The sequence below is a fragment of the Calonectris borealis genome, chromosome 1, assembly GCF_964195595.1.
Source record: "Calonectris borealis chromosome 1, bCalBor7.hap1.2, whole genome shotgun sequence".
NCBI lineage: Eukaryota > Metazoa > Chordata > Aves > Procellariiformes > Procellariidae > Calonectris > Calonectris borealis.
In genome coordinates this window covers 209,129,062-209,142,024 of record NC_134312.1, presented here as the reverse complement: position 1 = coordinate 209,142,024, position 12,963 = coordinate 209,129,062, and the positions used below count along the sequence as shown (strand labels likewise).

The 12,963-nt window shown below is 46.2% G+C and overlaps 1 protein-coding gene across 1 annotated transcript in view; it reads right to left on the bottom strand.

Moving 5' to 3' along the window:
* Positions 1 to 11,539, bottom strand: part of SLC36A4 (solute carrier family 36 member 4) — a 102,883-nt gene extending 91,344 nt beyond the window's left edge. Inside the window, 2 exon segments of the mRNA XM_075140135.1 lie at positions 11,421 to 11,451; positions 11,453 to 11,539. Of these exon segments, the coding sequence (XP_074996236.1) occupies positions 11,421 to 11,451; positions 11,453 to 11,539 (118 nt within the window).
* Positions 11,540 to 12,963: the final 1,424 nt, after the last annotated feature.

The window sequence follows — 12,963 nt, the reverse complement described above, 5'->3', positions numbered from 1 at the left end:
AGTAACTTAGATTGTCTTCCCCAGCATATTTTTTATGTGCACTACAGGGACTTCATCCCCCTCTACAGTACGCAAAAGTTTTGATTGGGCAGGGCCTGCTCGATTGGCAGATCCCCTGGTGTTGACTAACCAGGTGGCTGTTGCTAAATGTGTGTCCCAATGCTTGAATGTCCCACCACCCATTGCTCTCAGCGCAGTCTTTAGCAGTCCGTTGTATCATTCGATTTTCCCAGAGGCTGGTGCATGGTAGGGGATGTGATAGACCCACTCAATGCCATGCTCTTTGACCCAGGTGTCTATGAGAGTGTTTCGGAAATGAGTCCCGTTGTCTGACTCAATTCTTTCTGGGGTGCCATGTCACCGTAAGACTCGTTTTTCAAGGCCCAGGATAGTGTTCTGGGCAGTGGCATGGGGCACGGAGTATGTTTCCGGCCATCCAGTGGTTGCTTCCACCATGGTGAGCACATAGTGCTTGCCGTGGCGGGTTTGTGGGAGTGTGATATAATCAATCTGCCAGGCCTCCCCATATTTATATTTCAACCATCGTCCTTCATACCAAAGAGGCCTTACTCGCTTGGCTTCCTTGATTGCAGCGCATGTTTCACATTCATGGATAACCTCTGCAATAGTGTCCACCCCTCAATCACGAGCCCATCTATATGTTGCATCTCTTCCTTGATGGCCTGAGGTGTCATGGGCCCACCAAGCTATAAATAATTCACCCTTGTGTTGCCAGTCCAGATCCACCTGGGCCACTCCAATCTTAGCAGCCTGATCCACCTGCTGGTTGTTTTGGTGTTCTTCAGTGGCTCGACTCTTGGGTATGTGAGCATCTATATGACGTACTTTTACAACCAGGTTCTTTACCCGGGCAGCAATATCTTGCCACAACGCGGCAGCCCAGATGGGTTTACCTCTGTGCTGCCAGTTACTCTGCTTCCACTGTGGCAACCACCCCCACAGGGCATTTGCCACCATCCATGAGTCAGTATAGAGATAAAGTACTGGCCACTTTTCTTGGTCAGCAATATCCAAGGCCAGCTGCATAGCCTTCACTTCTGCAAATAGGCTTGCTTCACCTTCTCCTTCAGCAGTTTCTGCAACTTGGCGTATAGGACTCCATACATCAGCTTTCCACCTCCAATACTTTCTCACAAGGTGACAGGACCCATCAGTGAACAGGGCATATTGCTTCTCATTTTCTGGTAGTTTATCATACAGTGAGGGCTCTTCAGCATGCGTCACCTCCGCCTCCGGCGATATTCCAAAATCTTTGCCTTCTGGCCAGTTCATGATCACTTCCAAGATTCCTGGGCGACTGGGGTTTCCTATTTGGGCTCGTTATGTGATCAGTGCGACCCACTTACTCCACGCAGCATTGGTTGCATGATGTGTAGAGGGGACCCTCCCTTTGAACATCCAGCCCAGCACCGGCAGTCGGGGTGCCAGGAGGAGCTGTGCTTCAGTACCAACTACTTCCGAAGCAGCTCGAACCCCTTTATATGGGGTTCAACCCCGAGGGGTTGACCTCAAGTCTCTCCTGGTGCTTTCTGCCAGAGGCTCCAGGTAGGGCCATTCTCCCTGGCTGCGGTGTAGAGCACATTGTTTACATCTTGTCCTGCCCGGACTGGCCCAAGTCATGAACCATCTCCCCTTTAATTTGTTCAAAGGCTTGTTGTTGCTCAGGGCCCCATTTGAAATCGTTCTTCTTCCGGGTCACTTGATAGAGACAGCTTACAATCAGGCTGTAATTTGGAATATGCATTCTCCAAAAGTCCATAATGCCTAAGAAAGCTTGTGTTTCCTTTTTGGTAGTTGGTGGGGACATGGCTGTTATTTTGTTGATCACATCTCCATTGGGATCTGATGATGTCCATCTTGCCATTTTATTCCTAAAAAATGGATCTCCTGTGCAGGTCCCTTGACCTTTGTTTTATGGCAAAACCAGCCTTCAGAAGGATTTGGACTATTCTCTCCCCTTTCTCGAAAACTTTTGCTGTGCTGCCCAACACAATGATGTCATCAATGTATTGCAGGTGTTCCGGAGCCTCACCCTGTTCCAGTGCGGTGTGGATCAGTCCATGGCAAATGGTAGGGCTGTGTTTCCACCCCTGGGGCAGTCAGTTCCAGGCGTACTGGACGCCCCTCCAAGTGAAAGCAAACTGTGGCCTGCACTCCGTCGCCAAAGGGATTGAGAAGAAGGCATTAGCAATGTCAATTGTGGCGTACCACTTGGCTGCCTTTGACTCCAGTTCGTATTGAAGTTCTAGCATGTCCGGCACGGTAGCACTCAGTGGCGGCGTGACTTCGTTCAGGCCACGGTAGTCTACTGTTAGTCTCCACTCTCCATTAGACTTTCGCACTGGCCATATGGGACTGCTAAAGGGTGAGCAAGCCTTGCTGATGGCTCCTTGGCTCTTTAGTCAATGAATCAGCTTATGGATGGGAAGCAGGGAGTCTCGGTTGGTGCGATATTGCCGCCGGTGCACTATTGTGGTAGCGATTGGTACCTGCTGTTCTTCAACCCTCAGCAACCCCACAACAGAAAGGTCCTCCGAGAGACCGGGCAAGGTAGACAGCTGTTTAATTTCCTCCGTCTCCAGGGCAGCTATACCAAAAGCCCACCGATACCCTTTTGGGTCCTTGAAATACCCTCTCCTGAGATAGTCTATGCCAAGGATGCACGGAGCCTCTGGGCCAGTCACAATGGGGTGCTTCTGCCACTCATTCCCAGTTAGGCTCACTTCGGCCTCCAATACAGTTAACTCTTGGGATGCCCCTGTCACTCCAAAAATACAAATGGGTTCTGCCCCTTTATTGCTTGATGGCATTAGGGTACACTGTGCACCGGTGTCTACTACAGCCTTTCGCTCCTGTGGGTCTGATTGTGCCAGGCCATCGAATCCACACAGTCCAGTAAATCCAGTTGTCCCTTTCATGGCTGGAGGCGGGGCCCCTCTAGTCCTGGTCATCGTATTCATTACTCACTTCTTGTAAATATGAGTCAAGAATTTCTTCATTACAATCAGAAGTAAGATCAGCCCTTCTACTCTGTCTGGGGCATGCTCACTGAAAACCGAAGCAGCCATTTTCCTGGAAGAACCCCCTTGAGTGACTGTTTTTCCTTGAAACTCACATACCCATGCCTCTAGGGTCAAGGTAGATCTTCCATTCCACTTCCTCATGTCATCTCCGTGGTCACACAGGTAAAACCACAGGGTGCCCCATGGCGTGTACCCACTATATCCCCTCTCTCGAGCAGAAGAATGCTTACATCTAATAGCTGAGATCCTGGTCCTTACAGGTGGGGAGTAGGACATATCCTCTTTGAGTTGCTGGACCTCCCGAGACACTTTCTCCACAGCTGAGATGAGGAAGGAAGAGAGACTTTCTTCATATTACCGGAGCTGGCCAGCCAATTCTTCCACCGTTTGTTCCTCTCCATCTTTCCAGGTCAGTACTGCCAATGAGTTTGCATACGACGATGGTACGCTCCGTACAAACTTCCGCCACATGGGTTGTGTGCACTGGATTTCATCAGGATCTTTGGATAACTGCTCGTTGTCCAGGTCACCATAAATCACCTCCAGCACAGCTAATTCCCTCAGGTACTGGATACCTCTCTCCATAGTAGTCCACTTGCCTTGGCAATATAAAACATCTTCCTTGACGGGATACCTTTCCTTCATACCTGATGGGAGTCACCTCCAGAGGCTGAGGGCTTGTGCCCCTTTTCCAATCACTCTGTCAACACCCCCTTCCCTAGAAAGGGATCCCAGCTGCTTGGCTTCTCTACGCTCTAATTCCAGGCTACCAGCCCCGTTATCCCAGCATCGGAGCAGCAAGGTGACAATGTGCTCGCCTGGATGACAAATGAAATCTTTTCGCATATCTCGCAGCTCACTCAGGGATAGGGATTGGGTGGTTTCTGCCTCATTTATGAGTTCTTCCTCTTCCTCCTCGTCTCGTCGTGATGGCCTTGCTTTTTCATCATCCCATATTAAATGAGCTGACTTTCGCTTCCAAGATTTCTTCTTGTGTATGGGGGCGACTGACACAGGCACGGGTTGGTTTCCTGGTTCAGCCACAGTGCCTGTCACTGGCGTTAGAGTGGCCGCAGCACCTGTTGGTTTCTTTTCCCCCTCCTCTCCCGGAGGGTGCTGCATAATACCGAGCAGTGTTTGGTAGATACTAGCAGGGCCCAGCACAGTGCAGTAAGTGGTGCCTCTTTGGAATAACCAGGGCATTTTTTTTTCAAGCATTCCATCACTTCATCAGGATCCTGTAGTTGTTCAGGAGTGAAGTTCCAGACCATTGGAGGTAAGAAGTTCTCTAAGTACCTGCCCATATTCTCCCACATGGCGTGCCACCCATGACCATCCAGCCTCAGGGCAGATCTCTGGGTGATTTTTTTAAATAGTTTTTTAACCCTAAGCAAGACCTGAAACACATACAGGAGATATAGCAATAGGATCATGCTGTCTTGAACATCCCAAGGATATTCAAAATTCTTGAGAGCTGGTGTAACTAGCCTGAAGGAAAAAAGAAAGATGAAAGACCAGGGGAAAGCATTCCCCCCTTTTTCCCCATAGATTGCCTCTCAAGAAGAAAAGGTGAAGAGTGTCATTATTAATAATTTCCGAGAGATGGCGTCTGAGGTACGGAGATAACAGCAATACCAAGTACAAATACCAGATTAGTCTCTTGACCAGTGATGTTATCATATCATAAACCAATGTTACACAGTACAGCAAAATGATAATCCTGATCCATCTCCCAGAAGTGATAAACAGCACCGTAGGGAATACACACTGCAAGTCAGGATTTACAAAATACAACCATGCGAACAAATAAAACAACATTGTGACCAGCAACTATTAAACTAATATAATGAATGCTTATAACAAATTTATTTTAACACACTCTGGTCAGATCTGTTATCTCAACCCTTTATGCCTCACATTGGGTGCCAAAAAGGACTGTCATGGTTTAACCCCAGTCGGCAAGCAAGCACCACACAGCCACTCACTCACCCTCTCCCTATCCTGTGGGATGGGAGAGAGAATCGGAAGGGCAAAAGTAAGAAAACTGGTGGATTGAGATAAGAACAGTTTAATGATTGAAATAAAATAAAATAAAAAATTGTAATGAAAAGGAAAACAACAAAAAGAGAGAGAGAAACAAAACCCAGGAAAAACAACTGATGCAACCGCTCACCACCCGCTGACCGACGCCCAGCCAGTCCCCGAGCAGCAATCGCCGCCCCCTGGCCAGCTGTCCTGGCTATGCTCCCTCCCAGCTTCTTGTGCAGAGAAGCCTCCCTCCCTCCTCACTGGCAGAGCATGAGAAGCTGAAGTCCTTGACTTAGTATAAGCACTGATTACCAACAACTAAAACATCACTGTGTTATCACATTATTCTCATGCTAAATCCAAAACACAGCACTATACCAGCTACTAGGAGGATAATTAACTCTATCCCAGCCAAAACCAGGACAATAAGGGCACACAGTCTCACTACCATCATCATCATTATTATTAGGGGCAAACGCTACAGTTTTTCATTAAGAAAAACAACTTTATATCATCAAAATGTTGATGGTTTAGATCATTTTGCAAGCTAATACAACATACAGCAAACCAGAAAAGTCATCTGTTGTTACAAAAGGATGAGATTCACCTTACCCTCCATTAGCTATTGCTAAACTAAGCATTGAGTCTCTTCTCCATTTTTTATCAGTGGTGAGCGAGGGCACCCCCCAGACTCATCCCATGCTAAAATGGACAGGTAAGATAGGTACCCCAGAAGATGTCTCCTGTCACTGGTGAGAGAACCAAGATAATGGAATTAGGCAGCATGCTTTGAAAGCTGCAATTTCATGAACCTTTTAAAGTAGCATAAACTGCCACTGCAGTCAACAAATGCAATCCCACCATCCAGCTAAATAACAGCACCAAGCAACAGCAAGCAGCCAGTAGTGAACAAAATTGCCTTTCAGGCAAAACTAACAGCTTATGCCAGTTTAATGTTGATTAAATTATAACCATTTTTAAATTCCAACAGTTGAGCAAAACAAATCCTGCCAAGAGCAAAAAGATTATTTACCTTACACTTGCCTACCACAGTATCCATTCATAAAATGTGTTGAAAAAGTCTCAACTTTCATCATTTTCACCAAAAAAAGAAATCCCTGTGATTTTAACATTTTCTATTTAAAAAAAAAAATACTGAGTATATGCAAGAGCATACCTTACTGAATTATATCACTATCTACAGAACTCTGAAAACATTGAAGAATACCACAAAAGACATTAGCTACATTAAAACATGCTTCACTATCCAGCAAGCAAAAATATTTCATGGTTTGAGTGAACATTAAATATCTTAGCCATTTATTTTGTAAGAAAAATATAGATGCGAACTGAATACCTATGAAATCTGTAACACCGGTGAGATTGTAGAAGCATTTAAAAGAAGATATGGACAACTGACATCTTTAAAGTACATAGTGGTATATGAACCTGCCAAATATGAGTTTTATTTTGGGGAGTTATTATGGTCAATCTGATAAAAATTACTGCTTAATTTGAAAACAAGATACATGCATAAAACCAGACAGAAAATACAAAACGTACTGAAAATTAGCCATTGTATTGGGTTTGTGTGGCAAGATTTTGGTGGCAGGGGGGCTACAGGGGTGGCTTCTGTAAGAAGCCGCTAGAAGCTTCCCCTATGTCTGACACAGCCAATGCCAGCCGGCTCCAAAATGGACCTGCTGCTGGCGAAGGCTGAGCCTATCAGCAACAGTGGTAGCACCTCTGGGATAACATATTTAAGAAGGGGAAAAAAAAAAAACAACCCTGTTGCGGAAGAGCAGCCAGAGAGAGGAGTGAGAATATGTGAGAGAAACAACTCTGCAGACACCAAGGTCAGTGAAGAAGGAGGGGAGGAGGTGCTACAGGCGCCAGAGCAGAGATTCCCCTGCAGCCCGTGGTGAAGACCGTGGTGAGGCAGGCTGTCCCCCTGCAGCCCATGGAGGTTAACAGCGGAGCAGATATCCACCTGCAGTGGAGGACCCCACGACGGAGCAAGTGGATGCCCGAAGGAGGCTGGGACCCCGTAGGAAGCCCACGCTGGAGCAGGCTCCTGGCAGGACCTGTGGCCCCGTGGAGAAAGGAGCCCACGCTGGAGCAGGTTTGCTGGCAGGACTTGTGACCCCATGGGGGACCCATGCTAGAGCAGTCTGTTTCTGACTGCACTCCGTGGAAGGGACCCACGCTGGAGCAGATTGTGAAGAACTGCACCCTGTGGGAAGGACTCACATTGGAGAAGCTTGTGAAAGACTGTCTCCTGTGGGAGGGACCCCATGCTGGAGCAGGGGAAGAGTGTGAGGAGTCCTCCCCCTGAGGAGGAAGGAGCGGCAGAGACAACTGTGATGAACTGACTGAAACCCCCATTCCCCATCCCCCTGCGCCACTCAGGGGGGGCAGGTAGAGAATTCGGGAGTGAAGTTGAGCCCGGGAAAAAGGGAGGGGTGGGGGGAAGGTGTTTTAAGATTTGTTTTTATTTCTTACTACCCTACTCTGATTTTGATTGGTAATAATTCCCCAAGACAAGTCTGTTTTGCCCATGACGGTAACTGCTGAGTGATCTCCCTGTCCTTACCTTGACCCACGAGCCTTTCATTACATTTACTCTCCCCTGTCCAGCTGAGGAGAGGAGCAACAGAGAGTGGCTTTGGTGGGCACCTGGCGTCCAGCCAAGGTCAACCCACCACACAAGGCAAGACGAAGTGCATTTCAACTTCTCCCAGAATTACCACTGCAATGTTAAACTGATTCCTTAATCCACTGGAGAGATAAATCACTGATTCATTACAGCTACACATCACACTATAGTCATGGATAAATGTCAACACTGTATTCTCAAAGACACCTGAAAAATTTCAATCACTAGTCAACCACTAGTTACATAGTGAGATTAAATCTGTAGTGTTTAAATTGTTATGACCAGTATTTCCAGTTTTGTATCTTCCAGTGTATTTTTCTATCTCCCAGAATTTGCCAGCATCTTGCCAACACTTATAGACATACTGCCAAAGAAACCTTTGAACTGTTACTAAATGTATTTAATTCTAAAGCACACTCAAGTAATCCTTTGGTTCAAAAGCTCTGCAAAGAAATTAATTTTCACCAAGAACTTTAGTTAATTTTTCTATACTGCTTAAGCAATTAACACTTCCAAAATTAACTGAACCTTTTAGCACCACAAGGGACAAAACTAATCTCCACCATTTTCATCCTATGGGTGAAACAGAGGCAAAAGGATGAAGCAGTTTGCCAGGGCTGCACAGCAAGTTAAAGGCAAAGGACATATTAAAAACAAAGCCAAATACAATCTCCCATTGTTCCTTCGGAGAAGGTCACCTCCCAGACGAACTCCTATCTAAAACCCCTTTTCCAAATCCAATTTAGCAATATGATCTGTTTTTTTTCCTTGAGGGTTTTGGAGTCAGTGTCATCGAATAGAAAGAACTGGATTTGACATATAAGTATAAAAAGATTTGGGGGACAGGTATATCCTGTTTACATCTTTACATCTGCTTATCATTGTTTACATCAGCTGCTTTTACTCATTTATGGGAGAAGGAACACACAGGTCTTGTTGGAGCACCGCTTCACGTGTATATTAAATGCTTGGCAAAAAGCAGTAGGCAAAGGGGGTCTTGTAGATACTTCACTGCTCAGTCAGCTTCTACACAAGAACATGCTAACGTGGCCAGAAACACAGCACAAGATTCACAGTCCTGTGAAATGTGTTTCTTAAATAGAGGGCGACCCAGTACCTCTGTAATAGGGATACAGATTCAATGTAATAAGCAGCTGTTTTGACTGCTGTATAAAAGAGAAAATCAGAACCACATAATCTTTACACTAGCCTAAAATGTGGGTTTATGCAAATATTTTCTCACAGGCTATAGAATGCCATATTCATGATCCAGAGGGCATGCCCAGAGCCTGTGCCACCTAACCAAGGCTGTGGCTGCTCTTACAGGACAAGATTAGTGATCAAGTCCCTGAATAGCAGAGCTTTTCAATTCAGCGTTCTGAACCAGGGCTCTGAAGAAAAAATTGGTTACAAAGAAAACATTGTCACTAATTATTTTCAGAATCTGCAACTGGGTCAGTAGGCAGCTCGCTGTATAACTCTCAGTTACTCCCTCAACCACAGAAAAAAATACCCGTTTCTCCACTCCCCAAACTTCAGCCTATTAATAACCTTCCCAGCATTTCTCCAGAAGGCATCAAACTGTCACGTACGGCACTGTCCACCAAACACACGTGAATCTGGCACGATCTGCCACATCACTCAGTCACGTGTTTCCAGAACCGCTGAAGAAATTACGGATCAACACAAAGTCCCTATGAATGGTAGAGCTAGGGGCATGCTTGTCAAGATTGAAAAACTTTTGTAGTTTTTTCTAGTTCAAGGGGGAGCTAACAGATAATCCCATTCAACCATACACAAGCCAGCTCCCTTTTTCTTTTCCACTACCACAATTCCTACTGAATACAAGAGACACAGAACAGACAAACAAAAAAAACCTCTCAAACAAAAATGTATTTTCCATAATGAAAAATACAAAGGAAAATTAATCTGATTTTAAAATTCCTATTAAATACTAATAATTACATTTTGCAGAAGAGTAAAAATTAGCATTAGCTTTTGTTGTGTTTGTTTCTTTTTCAAGAACATTAAAGCTATGCTTGGTGCAGTTATTTGAATCACTCTTCATTTTTCTTTGGAAAATGTATCTTTGTGTCATTCATTTCTCTTCATTACAGATTGTAACTTAATAAAGTAGATTTATTCTGCTGTATGGTAGAATTAATAAATTCTAAAGCAGAATAATTAATAATTAATTCAGAACGGTTATTTCTAAACAAATGCTGAAAGCCAATAATGCCACTCAGTAAGCAGGAAGAACTGTTTGCTTTTGCATCGTAACTGTCAAATTCAGAAGGCTAATAAAACAAGACACCTGAATTATTAAACCAAAGTGTACACAGGTCTCCATAGTTTATTATACACTTTCAGAGGAGCGCTTTTACCCCAACCCACAACAGATCATTTATTTGGAAAGATGTTAGTCTTAAATGATGCACTGTCCTGTCTAGACCAAGCTACACATTTCTACACGATTAACACACTTTCAAGTGATGACACACTGGTAAGATTTAAATTTTATTAAGTATTCAACAGGACCAAACCATGTAAAAAACTTCTGAAATCTTACCAGGTGTTGATCTACGTTTTTAAGCAGTTAATCCCATTTCAAAAATCTGGTTCTAAGGTTTCTAACAGAGAAACTGTCAGATCTGTGAACCTTAGCAAAAAAAAAAAAAAAAAAGCTAAAATTTCTTTCTGCCACCTTTGTTCTGGAGGTGGCAATCTCTCATTGCAAGATGGATCAGTCTCTGAGAAAATAAAATCTGAAGCACATCTCCTGTTTCCCAACATTACCACTGGACAGGACGAATTCCTGAAATTACAGTGGAACATAGGTTCAAGATGAGACTTTCAGTCTGCCCAGTCCAGCCCAGAATCAGCTATACTTTATAACTAAACTTGCTACGAGTTATCTCTTGTCCATCTATGGATGGACAAATTAAGAGGTGAACATGTATGTGCCCTCCCACACTCAGATTTAAAGGTCCGAAGAGTGATCTCCAATAAATGCAGCTAATATATCAACACGCGCACACACACACACACAAAAAACCACCACAAAACCAAAAACCCACAACCTTTCACCGTAGATAAAAGCATCACCTAACGATGCAAAGAGAAAGTATTTCCTGAACTTCTATGCAAGACCGTGACTCCCCAATGAAACCGAGAGCCAGCCAGGCGAGACTAACGCCTTCAGGGAACTGCCCCTGCCGCCCTGAGCGGCGGGTTTCCGCGAGGCGGCTGCAGCCTGCCCTCTGCCCGCCGACCCCGCTGTGGAGAGCCCCTCGCCAGGGCTCCCTCTCTGAGGAGGCCGCGGCGGGAGGAGAGGTCCACTGCGCCGCGCTCCGCTTCCCTCAGCCCCGCCCGGCCACAGGTGCCGCCGGCCTTCGCCTCCCCGTCCCCGCCGCCGTGCGCGGGGGAGGCCCGAGCCGCCGCCGCCTGACGCGGGGGAGCAGCCAGACAGGGCCCACCCCTCCCCCGGGTGGGATGGTTCATCCCGCCCGCTTCGATGCGCCGAGCGCTGCAGCGCATCCCCCGTGGGCCGAACCATTCCGCCTCGAGGAGAGGGGGGTAGAAGTTGACCGGCCGCTCTTCACTCTCACGCCCCCTCCTCTCCGTCCCGCGGCGAGCCCCCATCCCGCTGCCCCTCGGCTGCTCCCGCCGCCAGGCCGCACGGCACGCCTCACCCAGCTCCTCCCTGCCAGCGCCGTCCATCTCCCCGCCGGCTCTCCGCTCGCCCTTCCGCCAATGTGGAGCCGGCCGACGCGGCGAGGCGCTGCGCATGCGCCCCGCCCGAGCGAACCATAGATACCAGCCGGAAAGAAAAGACCTACGTGGGGCAGGGTGGGTGTTGGTCCTCCGGGGTGCAGCTGGCGGCCATGTAGAGCTCTTTGACGCCTCCTGACTGATGTCTTGCGCTCTCCTCTATGCCCTGACACAGCAGCAACCCCGCTGCTGGGTGCCCTGTTAAGCATCTGCCTTTTGAAACATATGAGCCTGTCTCTGCAGGGCTGGTCTTCGCGAGTCTCCATCTGGTTTCTGTTGCAGGAGGTTCCCCCCTCACGCCCTCGGGCCCCGCTCTCCATGGAACTCCTCTCTGCCCCTGGGCACCTCAGCCCGGCCACGCTGCAATGGCTGTGCACGGCTTTCCTGCGGTGGGATGCGGGAGCTCTGGCTTCCCCTTGTGATCGACCGTCGACAAGAGCGGCAGGGCCTGAGGTGAAGCGCGCAGTGAGTTGCTCGCCACGTGCAACGGCTCGTACAGTTACGAAACACTGGATAATTTTTGTTTGCCTTCCAGTGCCAGCAAATTAACTTGTATCCTTTTTTTCCCTTTAGAGCCTTTCAGGAGCAGCTGCTCTTAGATCAGCACAGGCTGCCTCATGGGAATTAGCGTTGTCTAGTCTAAAAGGATCACCCTTCAATAGAACCTGCTCCCAGCAAACTTAGTCTATTGTGAATTTTGAACACTTGGAGACTGATCTTCCACTAACCTGGCACCCACCCTTTAACTGTCTTTCATGCTAGTTGCTCCCAGAATAACCCCTCGGTGTTTTTTCATCAAAAATTATGATGTTCTGCCTGTATCTATGGCTAATTTGACTTAAGTAATAAAGTTTCCAGCTGTTGGTTTCCTAAAACAGAACATTTTTTTTGGAATGAGAATGTATGATAAAATAATTTGTCTTTTTTCTACACAGGAGAAATGCAGGAATCTTCTGAAGGCTCTCAGAAGCTTCAATCATCTTCAGACAGGCGTCACTAATTCACTTATCTACAATGAATAAGTTCTAATGGGGAAGACATTCCTTTTCAATTGTCAAATTTATGTTTCTTTCCAGGTACCATGCCTCTGCAAACTTTTATTTAAAAAAAGAGCCAGGTAAGTGAGCTATTACTGGCTTCCTCAGATTTATTTTGGAAAAGGGTTCTCAGTAGGGAATCTGTAATTGCAGGTTATCGATTTAAGGATCTGACTCACTAATTACAATGTTTGTGTCAAGCTTTTACACAGTGTATAACTATTTTTTTTATATTCATGGATATTCTGTATTCTCCAATGTTTCTAACAATGCCAAAGTTTGTTCAGAAAATCGGATCATTGTTCAGAATCGGATCATTAATGTATATTCAAAATTTGTGTTCAGTTAAGAGTGTTCATTCGTTCTACCCTGTCATTGCATTTCAGGACTTGGCTCACAGTAAATCCCATGTAGGTGTTGAAAAGAC